The sequence below is a fragment of the Neolamprologus brichardi genome, chromosome 16 (assembly GCF_056152115.1).
Source record: "Neolamprologus brichardi isolate AB-2024 chromosome 16, ASM5615211v1, whole genome shotgun sequence".
In the NCBI taxonomy this organism is placed as follows: domain Eukaryota; kingdom Metazoa; phylum Chordata; class Actinopteri; order Cichliformes; family Cichlidae; genus Neolamprologus; species Neolamprologus brichardi.
The window spans coordinates 9,479,948-9,498,196 of NC_142119.1; the positions used below are offsets into that span (position 1 = coordinate 9,479,948).

The following is an 18,249-nucleotide window of genomic DNA, read 5'->3' on the forward strand; positions in this document are numbered from 1 at the left end:
AATGAAACATGTCATTCTGCTCCCTGGGCCATTAAAAAAGGAGTCACTGCTGCCTTTTTAAGGAATATTCAAGGTCGTAAGGCAGGGGTCCCCAATCCCAGTCCACGAGGGCCGGTGTCCCTTCAGGTTTTATATCTCACCCTGGGTCAACACACCTAAATCACATAATTAGTTCATTACCAGGCCTCTGGAGAACTTCAAGACATGTTGAGGAGGTAATTTATCCATTTAACTCAGTTGTGATGGATCAAGGACACATCTAAAACCTGCAGGGACACCGGCCCTCGTGGACTGGAATTGGGGACCCCTGTCGTAAGGCAAAAAGAATACAAAAGTGACATCATTGTGGCAAAAAAGATTGATGTACCTTCTTGTTCCACGCCAATGACAATAAACTTGCAGATTATCGTGAGGGCAGGACCCAAATAAATCTTTGGATTCATTTTTTGGATCCTCCTGCAAACACACATGAGCTTTGGAATAATCGGCTTGCAGGTACACGAGGATGCAAAGTGCTGTAATAAAGGCTCTAATAAACAATAAAGCCAGGCTTGCTTGCAGGAACAGTGAGGAGTCAGCAGAACATTCTGTTACTGAGGAAGAAAAAAAGGAAAACACCCTGAAAAATGGCGCTTTGGGGTTTCATATTCTGCACAGACCATTAAAACTCTATTTTATACTGTTACCTCACTGTAGGTTCAGTGAAATGTCACACACTTTGGCTCAGTTTGAGGCGAAAGATGCTTGTAGATTTAAGGCCTTTGAATTTTTCCCATTTTAATCAGTCTGCGATGATTAATCTAAACCACAGTCGGGTGCTAATGCGCTGCCGGTGTCGTCTGAGTGTGTGTGAGAGTGCAGCCTGGGATTTTCCTGAAGAATTTTTAATTTTGGTAGGTGAGATATTTACAGCTTTGAGACCAAATCCAGACTCATAAAAACACACACACTTTTTTTTTTTTTTTTTACATGCCTCTAAATACAGAGTTAATTTGCTTTTTTTGTCCTCTGTGACATTAGTACATGAACAGTGAGTGTGAGGTGTTTTAAAGGGTTCATTTCATTATTCCAAAAAGCACCCTACCGTCAGGAAATAAACACACTTGTGGAAAATTAAGTGTCTGATGTGGGTGTGAAACTTTTCTAAAGGCCAGAAGATTAGAAAGCATTCAACAAACCTACGCTGTTCACATTTGTGCAGCTCACAGAGCTGGAAACCAAGATTTTTCTCTCATGCTATGAATTATACTTACCCCATCTACCAGGCCTTGGGGTAATAAATCCAGGATAGGTTACTGGGGCTATAAAGTCAAGCCACATCTCCCTAATTTCAGTAGTGGCTGGCTGCACTGAGGCCAACTGGAATCAGGGGACTTGCTCTGTGGGGCAGGGTGGTAACACCCAGGTGGTCTGGAGCTCAGGTAGTCTCTGACATCTTTCAAAACGACTGCCACGTCCAGACAATCTTTGGCCTTGGTTTGGCTCCGGGCCTGAATTGCTCCCTTTGGGCTTGTAGATCAGAAACCAGCTTAAATCATACATGTCCTTTTGTGTTTGTGGCGAGCATGAATGGAGTACTAGTGCTGCTTTAAACCTGAATCTATTTAAAGTTTAACTATATTTGAATGAATTTTATAGAAACCTGAGGAAACACAGGGAAATGCTGAGAATCCACGCTACGTTTCTCTTTGCCATCAAGGATTTATTTGTTTTGAAAGCCCCCCCGCCCATAAAACTTCCAAGTACTGTGAGAAAACCTCAGACGCAGTTTATTTGGGAAAAGAAGCTTGCCACTGAATAACACTTTGTTACATTAGTTCAGGATTTAATAACATATTAAAAGCAACAGTGTGAGGCATCTGGTCCACTCCTGGAATAAAGCAGAATGGGGTGGAGAGTGGACGTTTATACGAAAACAATCCAAAATGTTCATTATAATTCAAGCAATGGTCAAGACGGCCCTCTCCCTCTTCCTCCTCTTTTTCTTCTTCTCCTCCAGGCGACCTGTAGCGTCGGCAAAGAACATGACGTCCTCTTTGCTCTCGATCTCCCGCTGGAGGAACTGCAGGGCTGCACTGTTAAAACCCATCACATCCTGAAAGAAGGAAAGTAAGAGTGGAGAGAGAATAGAAGCAACAATCGGTTAAACGCCAAAAAGCTTTGCTCGTCCCGCTCCCTTCCACTCAGATGTCACTTACTCTGATTTCCCGCACTTTTGAGAGTGTATTGGTCCGTAGTTCATCGATGACAGACAGCAGCATCTGGTTACTGGAGATCTGACCAAAATGGATCCTAGAAATAAACAAAACACTTTTATTAGGTGCACCTTGCTAGTGTTATTCATGGTGTGTTATCCTGCTGGAAGCAGCCATCAGAAGATCATCACTTGCAGTCATAAAGTGATGTTAACGGTGAGCAACAATACTCAGGTAGGCTATGCTTTTAAGTGTGCCATGAAAATATCCTCCATCCACTACCTGCAACCTGAACTGTTGAAAAAAGGACTTATGGATCCACGTTTTCATGTCTGTTTCATCCATGTGTCACAGAAGAAACCGATCCTCATCTCATCAGCAATTTGTAGCCTCGGCTTCCTGTTCTTATAGCGCCTTTGAATAATCTGTATGTTCTCAACATTTTAGTTTCGTTAAAAGATTTGATCATTGAAATGAGCTTCATAACACCTAAAAAACCCACCATTCTTATGTTAATTAGTTTTTTAATTTATGTTTTAAATCTTTTGTTGTTTAAATTTTTCATGCAGATCCCAGACTCCTGTGTCACCACTCAACTGCCCAAAGATTAAATCTGACTATAAAACAAACAACTATAATAAAGCACATCTTACTTGAGAAGGAAAAACAGGCAGCGGCAGACCAGCTCCACCTCCAGGCCCTGCTGGATGTAACTGTTGAAGAGTTTCAGGAGCTCGGGGACATAAGGAAAAGGAAGCACCAGCAGAGAAACCTCCAGCTCACTGATGATCACAAAAAAAACGTAAAAAAGAAAAAAAATCTGAGGGTATTTAAATGCACAGGACAGTGTAGGCAGATGGTAATCAGCTTCACAGGCAACTATTTGGTGAGTGCACTTTGCTTGAATCTTACCTCGATCTGACCTTCTTTATCACATCTAAAATGTAGCGGGACGGCTTAAAGAGGGACAAAGACAGATTGAGTTTCTAGCTTGAGCTGAAAACAAGGTTTATTTGTGATCTCAGTATGAAGACATTTATTGTTCATAACTCTCTCTTACCGAAACATTTCCAAAGGCCATGAGGATAGGGTTGGGTTGCGGTGGAGGAAGCTGCAGAAGAGGATGAACTGTTTAATGTGACCTGTGATGCTTTTTAAAAAACAAAAAACCTGATTTAAACTTCTCTGATGTGCCTTTTAATCTTCTCCTGCACATCTGGACCCAAGTCTGTGCTTCTGCCAGTATTTACATGACTCCCTGGAAGTCATTGTGGATCTGCCACAGGTGCCCGGTCACAACTATGTGACTCATCAATTTAAACTACACTCTGGTAAGCGCACAGAGCTAAATTTAGCAAGTAGGGTAGTTTCTGTGGTGATTTTTCAAATGCCCTATTGTAAGTGGACAGAGCAGGACTTCCAGTGTAGCCTTCCAAAAACAGCATCACCACTCAGGGTGGTCCAGAAGTGCACAGGAAGACGACCTTGAAGGGAAGAACTTGAAAACTAAGGTAATGGTGTTTGACTTCTTCCTCACATCAGTGCATTTGCAGCTGCTGGAAAAATTATTTCTGCTCAGAATCAGCTGAGCATTAATAAAACAAAAAAAAGCCTTTTTACTGCACTACCCCACAGCAAAAGTAGAATAACTGAAATCATGACTCAACCTCTTTGCCTGCGCTCTCACAGGCATATCTGTGCTCTTCCATCTTCCTTGTTTCCCCTTTATAAAGCTCCAGAGCCTCCATGATTCGCTCTGCCTGCAAAAAAAAAAAAAAAACAGGAAAAAGATTGTCAGAAGATTTTTATTATTAAGACATTTTATTATTGCTGATATACTAAAGCTAAAAGTGTTCATATTTCTGTTTGCACTCAACCAGCTGCACAACTAACTGTCTGCACCTTGCCTTAAAAGGACTTGTTTTTATTACACTATTTGATAGAAACAGGAAACCGCCACCCAAGAATAAGAAATGACCTTTTAAGAACATAACGTTCCGGGAAGTCACACCTGCCTGTTTGACTAGATAAGAATGTTACTTCCTTTCTTGTATGCTTCATGCTTTCTAGAAATAAAGGCAGAGAACTGCTGCAGGGGTGTGAGTCTCCGTTGAGCTCTCACCCGTGCACGTTGAACTGTTACAAGTGTCTGAGTGTTATTTCATTATACCTGATTGCTTGATAAAGAATATCTCTATCAAAGATCAACAAAGAAGGCTTCTGATTTTTGACCCTCATAAATATGAAGAATAATTCTTAGTAAAAGGCAACTGAAATATAGAAAATCATCAAGGATTTATTCAATTAATTAATTATTAAAGAAAATATGCTTGATAAAAACTGAATGTGTACCAATCAAGTAAATTTCATTTGACCAAAGTCCATTAAATTGAACACTTTACAATCCTACTTATGGAATACAATTACATAGAAAATTTACATGTAATCAGATTACTTAAAGTTTTCATTTTGGCCATAAATACTTTTTGAGTGCAGATAATAACTCAGCTAATTACTGAAGAGAACTCACAGCTTTGACTGTCTCCACAGTCTTCTTGCCAGCAGGTGCTGCCTCTCCTTGTGTTTCTCCCGGTACCTGAGAAGCAGAACGTATAAATGCATCACTCATCCAACATAACAGCAACTAGGTGTAGAAGCTGAAGACTAAGCACTCACCACAGGTGCATCTCCTTTAGCCAAGCTCTCCTCAAACTCTGCCTCTCGCTCCTATCGACACAAAAAGGAGGCGGTGTTTAGGTGTTTATGTCAACCACTGTAACATCATCTATGTGGGTTGTCCTCCACCTCACCATCTCCCTTTCTTCCTCCAGGATGATGGGCTCCCTCGTCCTCTCCCAGAGACGCAGGGACTTGTCGTGAGATGACGACACGAGGTGGTCACCGTTTGGGCTGATGGCCAGACACCAAACCTCCCGATGGTGGCCCTGTGATTCAAAGAGGACGTTCAGTGATACAATGTAGCGTAGTGGCAACATTCAAAATGTAAAATGAAGAAGCTGGGCAGTAAGAAATGTGGTGCAGCTACAAAAAAACAAATAGGAAAGACCAAGTATCAACAGCTACTGGGTGGAGTGCTATAAAATTTAGATTATGAATTAATTCCTAATTTAAGATAAAAAAAAAAACCCTTTGAACCCTACAGCGTAACGTTCCAAGCCAATCGGTCGTCTGCGTTGACCTGACGTGAAGCTACACTTCTTGTCTGGTTACGACGTAGGGTTATAACCCGTTTCCGGTTACATCGTAGGTTACAAATTAGATTTCCAGCTGAAGTCTATATAATTTTTTTTATTTATTTTAATTAATTAATTAATTTTTTGAATGGGTTAATTCATTTTTCTGTAACATATTCACCTTCAAATTATTGGGAGGGAGTGGGGGGTATTCATGTATTCATGCCATCTATGTTTTTGTATGCTATAAAACAGAAAAAAGAAAAGACTATCATTTCTATGTGTACCTATGTGTTCTACGACAGTCTGGTATTTGAAAAATAAAAAATAAATAAATAAGAAGTGTGAACTTAATCTAAGCAGAAAACTGATCACCCAGAATTGATCTGTGTGTTTCTGTGAGGAATAAATCCAATGACATTCTCTGCGTAGCTCATGAATGAGGTGTAGTTTGGATTAGTTACCCTAGTTACACAGGCACACCTACTTCCAACTCCTACATCAGTTTACAGAATCATCTTCCCAATCAATCCATCTTTTTCTATTTCTATTTCTATCATTCATACAAACCCTCGTTAGACTCAGCAGCACGACTGAGACATTGTTTTGCTGTCTCCTATTTCACCACCAGATGTCACTGAAACAAAGCTTTGAATGAATTAACCTATTTTTAAAACAGCTGATTAAATGGTTAAACACTGCTTCATTTGCGCATCGCTAGCATATTGATGTGGCATCCTGGAGGATCTGATAGGGTCCAGGTATCACCTCATGCTACCGGCAGTGACACTGACAACCAGCCAAATGCAAAACTAGTGAAAAGAAACAGTCAGAAAAGATGAAAAGGGAAACATGTGAGTGGCCTCCACCTGCCAAACCATTCCTGTTTTGGGGATTGTCTCATTGTTACCTCTCTAGTGCATTTTCTGTCAATTTGATTGACACCAAAGGAGCTGAAACTAATTAACAATTAACTTAACTGACCAGATTAATATCGTAGAAGTTTAACTGACTTCACTCTGAATAAAAAAATGTTCTTTTTATTTTTTGAGCGGTGGGCGTGGGGCGTTACCTCAAGTGTCTGGATGTGCTCAAACTTGTCTGCGTCCCACTGTTTGATCTTCTTGTCCTTCCCTGCTGTGAAGAACAGATGAGTCTTGGGAACAAACTGGAGGAACATGACACTGCAAAGAGAAAACAGAGGAAAAAAATTATGAGACAAAGCAGACTTAGATCAATTTCAAACAAGGAGACAGGAAAGAATATCACACAACAACACATTTCAAAGGAAATTAGAAAAAAAGTGAAAGAAAAATCACATTTAATCAAAAATTAATTAACAATAGAAAAGCAATCATCAAGTACAGAAACTGAGACGGTCCATGAGAAACCAGAGGAGCGTGCAGATGAAAGAGCAGCTGGTGTGAAGTCACGGGTCGGTGTGAGTTAACAGGACACAGATCAGAGTCTCTAACCACAGAGATGAAGTCAGGGTTGGAAGCTAAACTGCCCAGTAGATGACTTCATCACTGAGTAAAAAACTCTTTTATTTCCAGTTGAACCTCTGACTGTTTGGTTTGGGTCTGTGCTGGGCAGTACCTGTCGTCATGAGCAAACATGGAGCGGTGACAGTCGCCAAAATCCAAACCCCAGATCTTCACGTTTCTGTCGGCGGAGCCAGTGGCAATAATTGTGCTATCCTGGTTAAGAGACACACGAGGTCAGAGTCAGGAAGACCGTGGGCTGAAGTGATTGTTCTTGAGTCTGAGTCTTGCAGCTAATAATTTTAATGTGTCAACAGTACTCACGTGTGAGATGTCCAGACAAAGTACAGGCAGCTTATGTCCATACAGAGACAAGAAGAACTGGAGCAGCAAAAGGAAGAATGTGTAGATATGATGTAAACAGTGTGCGGTAAATATAAATTTAAGTCGAATCTTGTATGTCGAGCGTACCTTAAGTGTGTCTGTGTAGAAGATCTTGACTGTGCAGTCTAACAAAGAGACAGCCAGCAGTCTGTGGTCAGGAGAAAACTTCACACAGAGAACGTCTTCCTCCAACTGCAGAGTGCGTTTGTGCTTCACTGTCAGCCGTCTGTATCTCACACACGCACACACACACACACACAAAACAACTCTGCAGGTAAGTCGTGATGCAATATCAACACAATTTTCAACATCGCTGCCTTCACCATATTTAGCAATGGTTCATATTGCACCTAATGCAAATAACAGGAATAGTAAATTGGGCAGTTAGGGCCAAATATTACTGGACACATTCTTATTGTTTTACATGCACATCGTCCAAAAGAGCATCTCCAGCATATCCAGGTTATAGCAGGAGTCTTGAGTTGAAGAAAACTGTTGCATTAACTGTGTGTCAGCTATGTTGACACACAATACTTTGGGCTCTTCCCTTACTTTCCAAGGGCTCAACGCAGCAGATGGATCTGCGTACTTGAATTGGGACTGATTTAGACAGGACGCCTTTTCTGACACAGTCAGTCTCAGGGACCTCCTGAGTCTGCAAAACTACACATTCACTCATCCATCTCCTCTTCAGCATCCAAATGTGGACCTTTCCCCCCCTTTTAAAGGCTGAAAATATTAATTTAATATACATGAACACAAATCAGAACTGATAAGAGTGGACATGACGAGAAGTCGTGTTCAGAGACATGAAAAAAAAATGTAAAATTTGTGTCCAGTAACATTCAGCAGTAGCATGAAGGCCGTGGCTACAAACTGCTGTGAGATTATGTTAAAGAGAAGACTTCATGAAAAAAACAACAACAACAAAAAAACGCACACACAGCAGATTCACTGCAAAGTCTACTTAAATATTAAGATCAACCAGATTGACAATATGGAGAGTTAGAGCAACGGTTTGATTGAAACAGAGGCCATGTAATGTATGGGAATGTCCCGATCAGGTCTGCTCAGACTTGGTCTATTTCTACAAAGATGACTGGAACCACAACCACAGGCAGTTGTGTTAATAGCGCTGACAAAGTATTTAGAGAGGACTGGTGAGTTTTGACCATCAGGCAGTCACTGTCTGCAAACGCTTAAAAAATATTAAAAATAAGCATTTTATTTATTATGTTAATTGATCCTATATACATGTAGCTCCTCAGTAGTTTCAAGCTTATACTGAACCTGACCACTTTATTACAGGTGTTAATGGTCCTATGAGATCATTGAAAATCTACCACATCAATCCTGAACATTGAACAAAATAAACTCACTTCTGGCTCGTCTCCTTGTCCTTTACCAGCTCAAACTCCCAGAACTTCACAGTCTTATCTGCACTTCCTGAGATAATCCCCCTCTAAAGGAAACACACACAAATAAAAAACAAATCAAATCAGTCTTTGGACTTCAATTTTTAAAAACCGTTGGGTGTGAAAAACACTCAGGCACACAAGCTGAGTACAGTGAGGTTTACCTGATCTGGGGCCAGGCAAAGTGACCACACAGCTCCATTATGGGCATCTACAGTTTCCAGAAGACTTCCTGAACCCAGCTCAAAGATCTGCAGCTTCCCACTCTAATAAGGACAAAACACACTTGACTACAAGAAAGTCTACAACTTTGTAAGGAGCGATATTCTCTCTTCCAGATGGTTGCCATTAGATTACAGGATTCAGAAAGAAATACACTCTATACGCTCAAATCCACTAACTCACCGATGACATCAATAACTTATAGAGAACAGAGGTTGAAACTGACTGTAAGCCTTGGACAGTGTCTGAATGACTCAGTGTGTGTCCACATACCTTCGTTCCCAGGATTATCTGTCGGTCTCCAGGCACAAAGAGGGAGCAGAGGGCGTATTCGCAGGCCATGGTGCGAATCACCTGCAGAGTGGATCTGTCACAGTGGGCAGGATTAGCAAGAGCTTTTTCACTGAATGCAGCAAAATGAATCTAATTATAAGACCCTTTCAGGACCTGCTGCATCTAAACTGGTGTTACCTGTTCCAAACTTTGACGGTGTCTCCGGAGGCGGAGAGGACAGCCAGGTTGTCTGAGCTGAAGGCCAGTGTGCGCACATCTGTGCGGTGTCCCCCGAGTGTGAGGCGAGCCGTTTTATCGGCTACGGGGGTCTTGTGTGAGGTCTTCAGGCTGTAGGTCTCAACTGTGTTATTCTGGAGCAGCAGAACCACCTTCAGCTCACCACCTGCACATGACAGGCAGTCCACCCACCTGAGAGGGGACAGTGGACATGGATGGTGTGTACATGTGAACAGACCCCTGATTCGGAAGAGTGTGGCTAGCGAAGATCCCTGACTTGTGACACAAGTACCTGGGAGGGATGCATCAGGTCAAATATGTGGTTCCATTTACTGTGGCGCCCCCTTGTGTAAATAAGAGAGGAGCCAGACACAACCTTTCTAATTCTGGAAAGTGCCATCCTACATAATAGGCACGATTTCAGGTACTTCAAATATATTTAGATCAACAACTTGTACACAATTTGAGCTATTTACATATAAGGACAAAATTATGTTGATGTTTGAAAAATGGTAAATGGCCTGTATTTGTATAGCGCTTTACTAGTCCGTAAGGACCCCAAAACTCTTTACACATCCAGTCACCCACACATTCACACACTGGTGTAGCCACAGCCACCCTGGGGCGCACTGACAGAGGCGAGGCTGCTGGACACTGGCGCCACCGGGCCCTCTGACCACCACCAGTAGGCAACGGGTGAAGTGTCTTGCCCAAGGACACAACGATCGAGACTGTCCAAGCCGGGGCTCGAACCGACAACCTTCCGATTACAAGGTGAACTCACAACTCTTGAGCCACAATCGCCGTGTGCTATGTTAAATACTCTTTGCCCTGTTTAACTTAAAAACTCGCTGTTTTCATAGGGGGGTTAGCAATTGTGTCCTGATCTGTACTTACTTGAATAAGAAGTCTAAATGGGGTTTTTTCCACTTTGCAAAATTTATATTTTATATTTATTTCTATTTGTAAATCTTGTGCAGCACCACTATTCTCAGGTGGTAAGAACTTGTGCTTTTAAATGACATGAATCTTCACTTTGTTATTTTTCTACATGAATTAGCCTTATTTCATCCTATGAAATTATTCAAGGAACTAAAGACTGTTAGTTGTCTGGAATTGTACTGCAATGTAAGGCCGATTGGAGCAGTTTATAATACTTCATTCCTGCATGCTCCGCTTTTACTTCAATGCCCAGCACTTGGTGGCAATGCACACAACAACCATGATCAGAGGAAATTCATGATCTCCTACAGGTAACTGTGGCTTAATGTTTAGAAATAGGGTCACTGGATCAACACCGATAAAGAGACAAGCAGCGGCAGCAAAGTGAACTCAAAATGTCTGAAAAGTTTGATTTGAAACAAGAAAATTCATTTTAACATTTATTCGGATGCTATCTGGACCTAAGTTTCAAAATTTTAGGGAGAGCATAATTCGCTGCGCTGACCTGATCTTGGAAGATGCCTTGATGTTTGTTAGTCTGATGATCTCGTCCTTCAGCATCCTCTTCACCACGGGCTCCTCTGTCTCCTCACCTGAAGCTTCCTGAGCTCTGCAGAGAGCAGGGATAATAATCATCAGTTCAAAGGGAGTGCAACAATAACAAAACGCTGAAACGAATCATTTAGGCAGCAGCACTAGCACTTGTCCTTCCACCTCCACTGACATCAATGTGTTAGAAGTAGTCAAGATAGGTGGTGTCAGTACTGGAGTCATATTAGCGACATTCATATGAAGCTTTCTCAGAAGAGAGCAGAAATACACGCGTTTAATTGTCATTGGTAAATTTGTCCACCTCAGTATCTGAATGTCTGTACATCTGGCTAATAAAACTAGCGCTGGTTGTGCGGTGGTAACAGTAACAGTCAATGTGCAAATATTCCAAAGAACAGAATACATGTGTGCTTACTTGGTGGCCTTCTTTTTGGCTTTCTTCAGCTTCTTTGTCATTTTTTTCTGCACTTCTTCCTCTGACAGCACAGTGAAGAGCTCCAGGACTGAGTCGTTGCCCTGAAAGACATAGAAGGCATAATGTGTATTAGGGCTGCCACAAACGATTATTTTGATAGTCGACTAGTCACCGATTATTTTTGCGATTAGTCGACTAATCAGATCATAAATCAATTGGATGTACAGGTACAGCTTATTGCACCAGCATGCATCTGCTCTTATATAACTATCATTAGCTTACAGCTTTAAGTGTTTAAGGTATGTGCTAACTAAAAATAAAGACAAGATGATAGTTTATTAAATTTTAATGAAATTTGCAGATTGTTTCGGTGAAGTTTAATAAACTCCTTGCTATCTAAAATATAACAAACACCGGAGTATATTCTTGAGCATCTCACATTTCTGATAATCAGCTGTCTGCTTGACGTTTATTCAGCTGTGTAAAAACTATAACTTTAATCTCAGCCAAACCGATTTACTCAAGAACAAATAAAATACTACAAAAAGCCAAACAATAACATTTTTAAGTTATCTAAGTGACTTATATATGTTTAACCTGAGTAGCGAAAGACGGCGGTGGGTTTGAAAACGATGTGCTGGGAGTCCGGTGTTCTCACGGTCTCTAGTGAGCCTTGCCCCCGGCTAGCTATCGAGCTAGTGGGTAACAGACGTCTCCGAAAACGTCGGAGCGCTTTTGAAAATATGTGGTGTCTTGATAAACTGAGCAGATATTTCAGGTTTACACAGCTACATTCTCGCCTGAAAATATGTTAAACGTTTATTTTGTGACCCAGAAAGAATAATAAGAGTAATATTAAAACTAACTAGCTGCTGCCATTGTTGGAAACTAAGCAGGGCTGCGCTATGAATTCTGGGACAGAGCTACTTCTTCTTCGGGGTTTAACGGCAGCTGGCATCCTTGTACATGCAGTGCTGCCATCTTCTGTTTCAGTCCGTTATTACACTCTTAAATCCTACTTTATTCCTGCGTCTTTTGGGATCTTACAAAGCTTCAAACAACGCGTCGACTATTAAATCAGTCGTCGACGATTTTGATAGTCGACGTAATCGTGACTAGTCGACTAATTGTGGCAGCCCTAATGTGTATCATCAATCGCTTTTAGCTAGAAAATTAGTTTACAAACACAAAGGAAATGGAAGGCATTTAAAACTAGTATGTGCAATATTTAAATTTCAGCTGATTGTCAGGCGAATGCTGACAGGCAGTGTGACTGTATAGGAGGAAATAACTCAGCAATCAGTCTGTGTTCCTGTTGAAGGAAAGACCAACAAAACAAAACCATTGAAACTATTCTTAATCGCATTTAACCATCAGGTCATGTGGTCAGAAGACAAATGACATTTACAGCAGGGTGTGAACTGACATACATTAGTGATGTCAGACTGATCTCTTTTACATCACATTAGCGACACTGACTAAAAGCCACAAGACGACCTTACTACTGATGAGTGCCTAAAAGCTACCAGTGAAAGAAGAAACACATACTACAGCATGACTACAGCAGGTCTCAGTGGGCTCAAACTGCACCGAGCAAGCATTACATTCAACCCACATAGAAATACTGTGTATTCCACACATCATGCCGAGTCACAAGGAGCTGTAAGATGCTTCAGTACTAACGTGGCAGGCGATGACTCTGGCGTGGCGGTCTGTTGTCAGTGAGACGACGCGATCTCTAGCTTCTCTCAGGATGGAGCCGGCCTTTTCACAAGATAGGATGCGCTGCCCAAAAAGAAAAAGAAAGAATAAAGGTTAAAGAGAGAATTTGGTTTAATTTACAAAAATACTCTAGTTGAAGATGGTGTTGAATAATTGGAACTATTAACAACTGTGAAACATTAGAAAAAAAAGAATCAACAGCACAAAAATGTGGCAGTGCACTGACTTTATCCTTCTGAGACCTACACTGCTTAATAAAGAATGACGTTCTACTACAAAGTTGATACATGCAGAGCATTTGAATCATTTTACCCTCACTGTAATGAATGCTACTTTACCTCTTCAAGGCTTTCATCCACGTCTTCTTTATCGTCTTCTTCATCATCATCAACCAACAGAGTTTTTCCCTTCTTCACCTTAGGCTCACCCTCAGCTTTTGCCTGCGAAGGAGTTTTACGACCTTACAACAACTCATTTAATATCGTTTTTAGAGCCAAAAACTACAGTTAATAAGGATCTGATTAACTTCAATAACAAATTTAATGTAATTGAAAAAAAAGGGCCCGTGTTGTGTAAAATTACAGGCAAAATAATACAAAAGGGAAATGAAAGACTACTAAAAGCAAAACATGAAATCTTCATAGAAAGTAAAGCATCACACATTAGGGGAGAGACTCCAGGATCTCAAGAAAAACTGTTTGCTTTCTCTCTGAAGAGAAAAAAGTGCTCAGCTGTGTCCTTTCTCACCTCCTCCAGGTAGTTGATGTCCCAGGCTCGAAGCTCACTGTCTGCAGAGCCCGTCAACAGCCTACTCTCCTGGCTCAGCAACACCATACCCCAAACCTAACATACACACACACACATTTAAAAAAAAAAACAAAAAAAAACATCGAGTCATCTTAATAATCCAGGAAAAACATTAAAATTCCAGTGGAAAGTCTCTTATAATTCCCATTTCCTTCCAGTGAAAGCAGCTAGTCACAACAGCTCCACTATATGGACCAAAGTACCGCACAGTACACCTACAGGAACTGCTTGGCCATGGAAAATCCTGCCATGAAGCTCCCAGTGCACAGTTTTTATCCTGAGGTTAATGCCAGAGCAGGTTTGGACCTGTGCGCTGCAGCTTCAGTGTGGGTGATATTACCTGAACATTCTATCACAAGGTGTCAAGGAAATGTGCAATAATGATATTTCTGACAATAAAGAACAAAAAATACTCAATAAATGCTGTATCAATGAGTGCAGCTTACAGCCAGCAGTGTTTATTAGTGCAAACAAAATAAAAGGTATTAAACATGCTGTTCTTGTGATGAGTTACTGTCATTAGAGATAGACTACCCAACTCAAAATGTGAATCTACTGCCAGCAGCAGCCACATTATAGTCCAAAAGCAGTGACACAGCATTACATGCAGTGACGCAGCATAAGTCAAACGTAAGCACAAAAGCAGGCCAGCTAGTGTTTTCTCTGGTACTATGTGGTCGACCTTTTTAACCAGTTACTTAAATTCCTCCTTTACCACCATGAGATTGCATCAGTAATTTCCATCCACTGTTTGTGCTTCTTGTTATACGGAGTGTAAGTAGCAAGTGCTCCAGCGCTGCTCAGGTGAGTCATTTGTTTAATGTTGGGTTGCACATCATCAGCTGTTAGCATCTCCTCCTTCATAGCCTGGTTGTACTTGATGGTGTGTTTTTGCCTCAAAGGGTGAAACAAGTTTGTTGTTTCCATCGTCACCAGGAAGAGTTTTCTTGCATATTTTGTAAAGCATCACACTTTGTTAGAGGTTGCTGAAGTAGCTCTCTTTTACAAAAAGGGAGTTTTTTCTTTCCATTCTTGGCAAGTTCATAGGAGGTTGTCTGATTGTTGGGGTTTTATTGTGAATAATATCTGGCCCAGCCCTAGTCATGCATGTGTGGAATATCTAGAAAGGAAGAAATTCCACAAACGGACTTGGACTAAATGCAGAGAAAGAAGCATCTCACCTCACTGCGATGGCCCACCATAGTCTTAAAGCAGTGCTGTGTGTCCAAGTCCCACCACTTGACAAAACTGTCTTTGGAGCTATACAGTGGGCAGAGCACACAATTAGCTTTTCAAACCTCCATTTCAAATATACAATCCAGTAGACAAGACACAATGTAAACATCACGGTGTCCTACCATGTGACGAGGAGGTTCTTGTCTCTCAGGAACAGGGCCTGCGTGATGACATCTTTATGGCCTCTCAGCCTGTACAGCCCACACTCATTGATGATGTCCCACACGATCACATCTGTGTCCTAAGACAGGAGTAAACAGTTAATTGAGGTGATTCCTTGCAACTCACAGTCCATCTTGTAAATTAAAAAAAAATTTTAAAGGCAAAGTAAACCACTCAACAAACAAACCTCCAATTTATCTTCCATTTATATTAACACCTTTATTTTCGTGTAACTGTTGTCACTTTGATGTCGAGTTTAGAATCATGTCAACACTTAACAAAACCAAGGAACAACCTGCCACACTCACCTTTGAGCCAGTAACAAGTCTTGCCCCGAGTGCATCATAGTGTATGACGCTGACTGCAGACTTGTGGCCGTTGAAGGAGACGTTGCTCTCACCGTTCAGCAGGCTGAAGATTCTTACTGCACCATCTTCGTAACCCACGGCAATATGAACTCCATCAGGTGAAGGGCAGAGAAAGGTCACCTCATGTTTCTGACCCTGCAGGATCAGGACCTACACACACACAGATGACAAGAATAAAGATAAGAACAGATAAAATCTGAAGGGAAGTGTACCTGGATATGAGTTGTCGCATTGTTATAATCATACTTGAACCTCACCTTCTCTCCTTTTCGAACATCCCAGATGAAAACATGTTCACATGCAGCCACAGCCACATAGCGCCCCTTCTCCCCTCCTCGAAGGGTCACATACGTGATGTTGGCTTTTTGGCTGCCAATGACCCCAAAAACAGCGCTGGCAACATAGCGCAGGTACTGCTTGGTCAAACCCATGACCAGCAGCCTGAGGTGATGCTGAATCCCGTTTCACACCAGAGCACAGGAGAAAAATTTACTGTGCACACCTTTTATGGAAGAAAAACAAAGACTCAGTCCTTGATTGGCTCCACCTGATTCTACATAATGTTCAGAGTTCAGTGTGTTCTGCTAGATATTGAAGTCTACATTTTCATGAAGATCATACAGAAAACGGTTTTTATTATTTTTATAACACTGTTTGAAAAGTTGAACATTACACCCACATGTTATTAGTTATCGTGTCATCCTAAAGTGGCTTTGACGCCTCCTGTGCTAAATGTTCCAATATAGTGTGGGGAAGATCGTGAATAGTTTTTATATGAAAAACCAGTTTCCTGATACAACAGAAGGCATAAACACATAAACACTGCTGTAAACATTAACCATTTTAAACTTTGGTACTAAACCACATTTGCACAATCAGGGCATCCTTCTCTTTTTTAAGGATTTGGCTTTCTATTTGTGCAACTGTTGCCAAAAAAATGGAAACATCATTGACAATTCATGCTTTCCATCATGACAACAAAGACGAAATACATTGTATATCAAATGTACCCAAGAGTCCACATATTAATAGATATTTACAGCAATAAAATGACGAATCTTTATCTATATAGCATAGTTTCATTTGTGCTGTAATTTGTCCCTGCTATCTAGAATATATAATCTATCACGTATGCGTATTAAATATATCACAGTTTTCAAAAATAAGGTTTTCTGTTTTATACCAGCATAAGACACTATATACTTAATACATGTCTGATCTTAGTGTGCTATTCCGTATTAATGAGGTGTAAAGTATTTTCGAATTGTTTATAATGTGTCGAACTACGGCCTTTATTTCTGCAGTGTCGATTCAATGTTGTTGGTCTATTCCTTCGGTTTATGTCCTTTCCTCATAATTTGCAATTCCTGCTTTAAAATAATACACCAAAAATACGTACTTTTTAGTAAACGTGTAGCAAGGTATAGCGCTTCAGTCCTCGCATATACGGGTACGTTCGTTTTAGTACACAAAACTGCAGGCAGAGTTGCCGGTTTACGCTTCTGGCATTTGACTCAACACGACAACGTCAACCTCCGCCCGCCCGGAGACATATTTGACCCAAATCGAGTGTGCCTAAGCATGATAACCCAGTTACTAGACCCACGTGGTAAAACAATTCTTGGATAATTGTACTTAATAAAAGTAACCATAACATAAATGTATATCTCTAAACGTTATATACAACATTTGCGTTTGTTTCGTCAATGTAAAGCGTCTATGTTGGTCCTCTTACCTTTGAAGTGTGGCAACTAGCAACTACCTTGAAGTGCCTGACTTCGGCTGCTGTTTCAGACCCAACCAATCGATCACAAATCGTTACTAAAAAAATACCATGCAGTGCTAGTTTGCCTATAAAACTATGCACACAGATACAGTCTATTGGAAATAAAAAAAAATTAAATCTTTAGATAGGATTTTAGCAGTGAACTGCGAGTCAAAGAAACTTTTCTGTTTCTCTGTTTTCTCGATTGCGCTCCTTCTATTGCTTTTGACTGCAATACCAAAAGAAAGACATTTTATACATTTTTGAATGTACAGTCCAAAATAAAATAATATATTAGGTCTTTACAGATACTTGTTTTTGTTTGTTTAATTTTTGGACAGAGACGTCTGGCTTAGAGTTATGATTTTTGCGGTTTACATCAATAAAGTGACTCCACGGTGATTCCTAAGCAACCATACCGGAAGTGTTTTTTTAAGTCAGCTGACTAGCACCGGAAAAATAAAATGATCTCGTGAATAGCACCGGAAACGTGTTTGTCTAACCTATACAAAACAAAAGCGTGTGCTATTTTAATAGGATAGTATGGACATGACAGAAAACTATAAAGAATAGAGTAAAAGTACATTAAACATACTCTAAAAATAGTTGAAAGGCCAGAATAATCATACTCACATGGCATTGTATTTCGTTTGTAATTCCAACATGTAACACATACATGGGACTGCCACTGTAGAGAGAGGGAGAACAGACTTTCACTAACTACTTGATAATGATAAAATTAATGAAACACATAATTAATGGAGTCCTAACTGGCTTTTTCTAAAGGAGGGACTAAAACAGAAGAAATTCTTTAACAAGGTGCATTTGTACCCTATTAAAGGAAAGGTATATGTATATGTTTTGGGTGTTTTTTTT

The 18,249-nt window shown here is 40.6% G+C and overlaps 1 protein-coding gene across 3 annotated transcripts; it reads right to left on the reverse strand.

The window, feature by feature from the left end:
- Positions 1-1,746: 1,746 nt before the first annotated feature.
- On the reverse strand, positions 1,747-18,078 carry wdr3 (WD repeat domain 3). 3 transcript variants are annotated; one of them, XM_087829918.1, is made up of 27 exons: positions 18,007-18,078; positions 15,866-16,110; positions 15,549-15,758; positions 15,201-15,319; positions 15,024-15,102; positions 13,783-13,878; positions 13,374-13,475; positions 12,997-13,098; positions 11,314-11,414; positions 10,852-10,956; positions 9,366-9,596; positions 9,168-9,261; positions 8,837-8,938; positions 8,637-8,719; positions 7,345-7,483; positions 7,198-7,254; positions 6,989-7,089; positions 6,462-6,573; positions 5,006-5,140; positions 4,872-4,922; positions 4,726-4,791; positions 3,863-3,955; positions 3,256-3,306; positions 3,108-3,151; positions 2,849-2,977; positions 2,199-2,292; positions 1,747-2,095 (listed from the first exon to the last, which is right to left on the reverse strand). In XM_087829918.1, exons 2-27 carry the CDS (start codon positions 16,037-16,039, stop codon positions 1,940-1,942), a joined length of 2,826 nt encoding a protein of 941 aa, XP_087686044.1. In that variant the 5' UTR covers positions 16,040-16,110; positions 18,007-18,078; the 3' UTR covers positions 1,747-1,939. The 3 variants fall into 3 exon arrangements, with proteins under 3 accessions (XP_087686044.1, XP_087686043.1, XP_087686046.1); XM_087829917.1 differs by lacking the exon at positions 18,007-18,078 and adding an exon at positions 17,344-17,757; XM_087829920.1 differs by lacking the exon at positions 18,007-18,078 and adding an exon at positions 17,008-17,046.
- Positions 18,079-18,249: the final 171 nt, after the last annotated feature.

Bases quoted from the DNA above. Each gene is read 5' to 3' on its own strand.
- wdr3 (XM_087829918.1), bottom strand. From the start codon at position 16,039: ATGGGTTTGACCAAGCAGTACCTGCGCTATGTTGCCAGCGCTGTTTTT. The intron at 3,152-3,255 runs GTAAGAGAGAGT...TCCCTCTTTAAG, and splicing joins TGGCCTTTGGAAATGTTTCG to CCGTCCCGCTACATTTTAGA. The intron at 2,293-2,848 runs GTAAGATGTGCT...GTTTATTTCTAG, and splicing joins TGCCTGTTTTTCCTTCTCAA to GATCCATTTTGGTCAGATCT.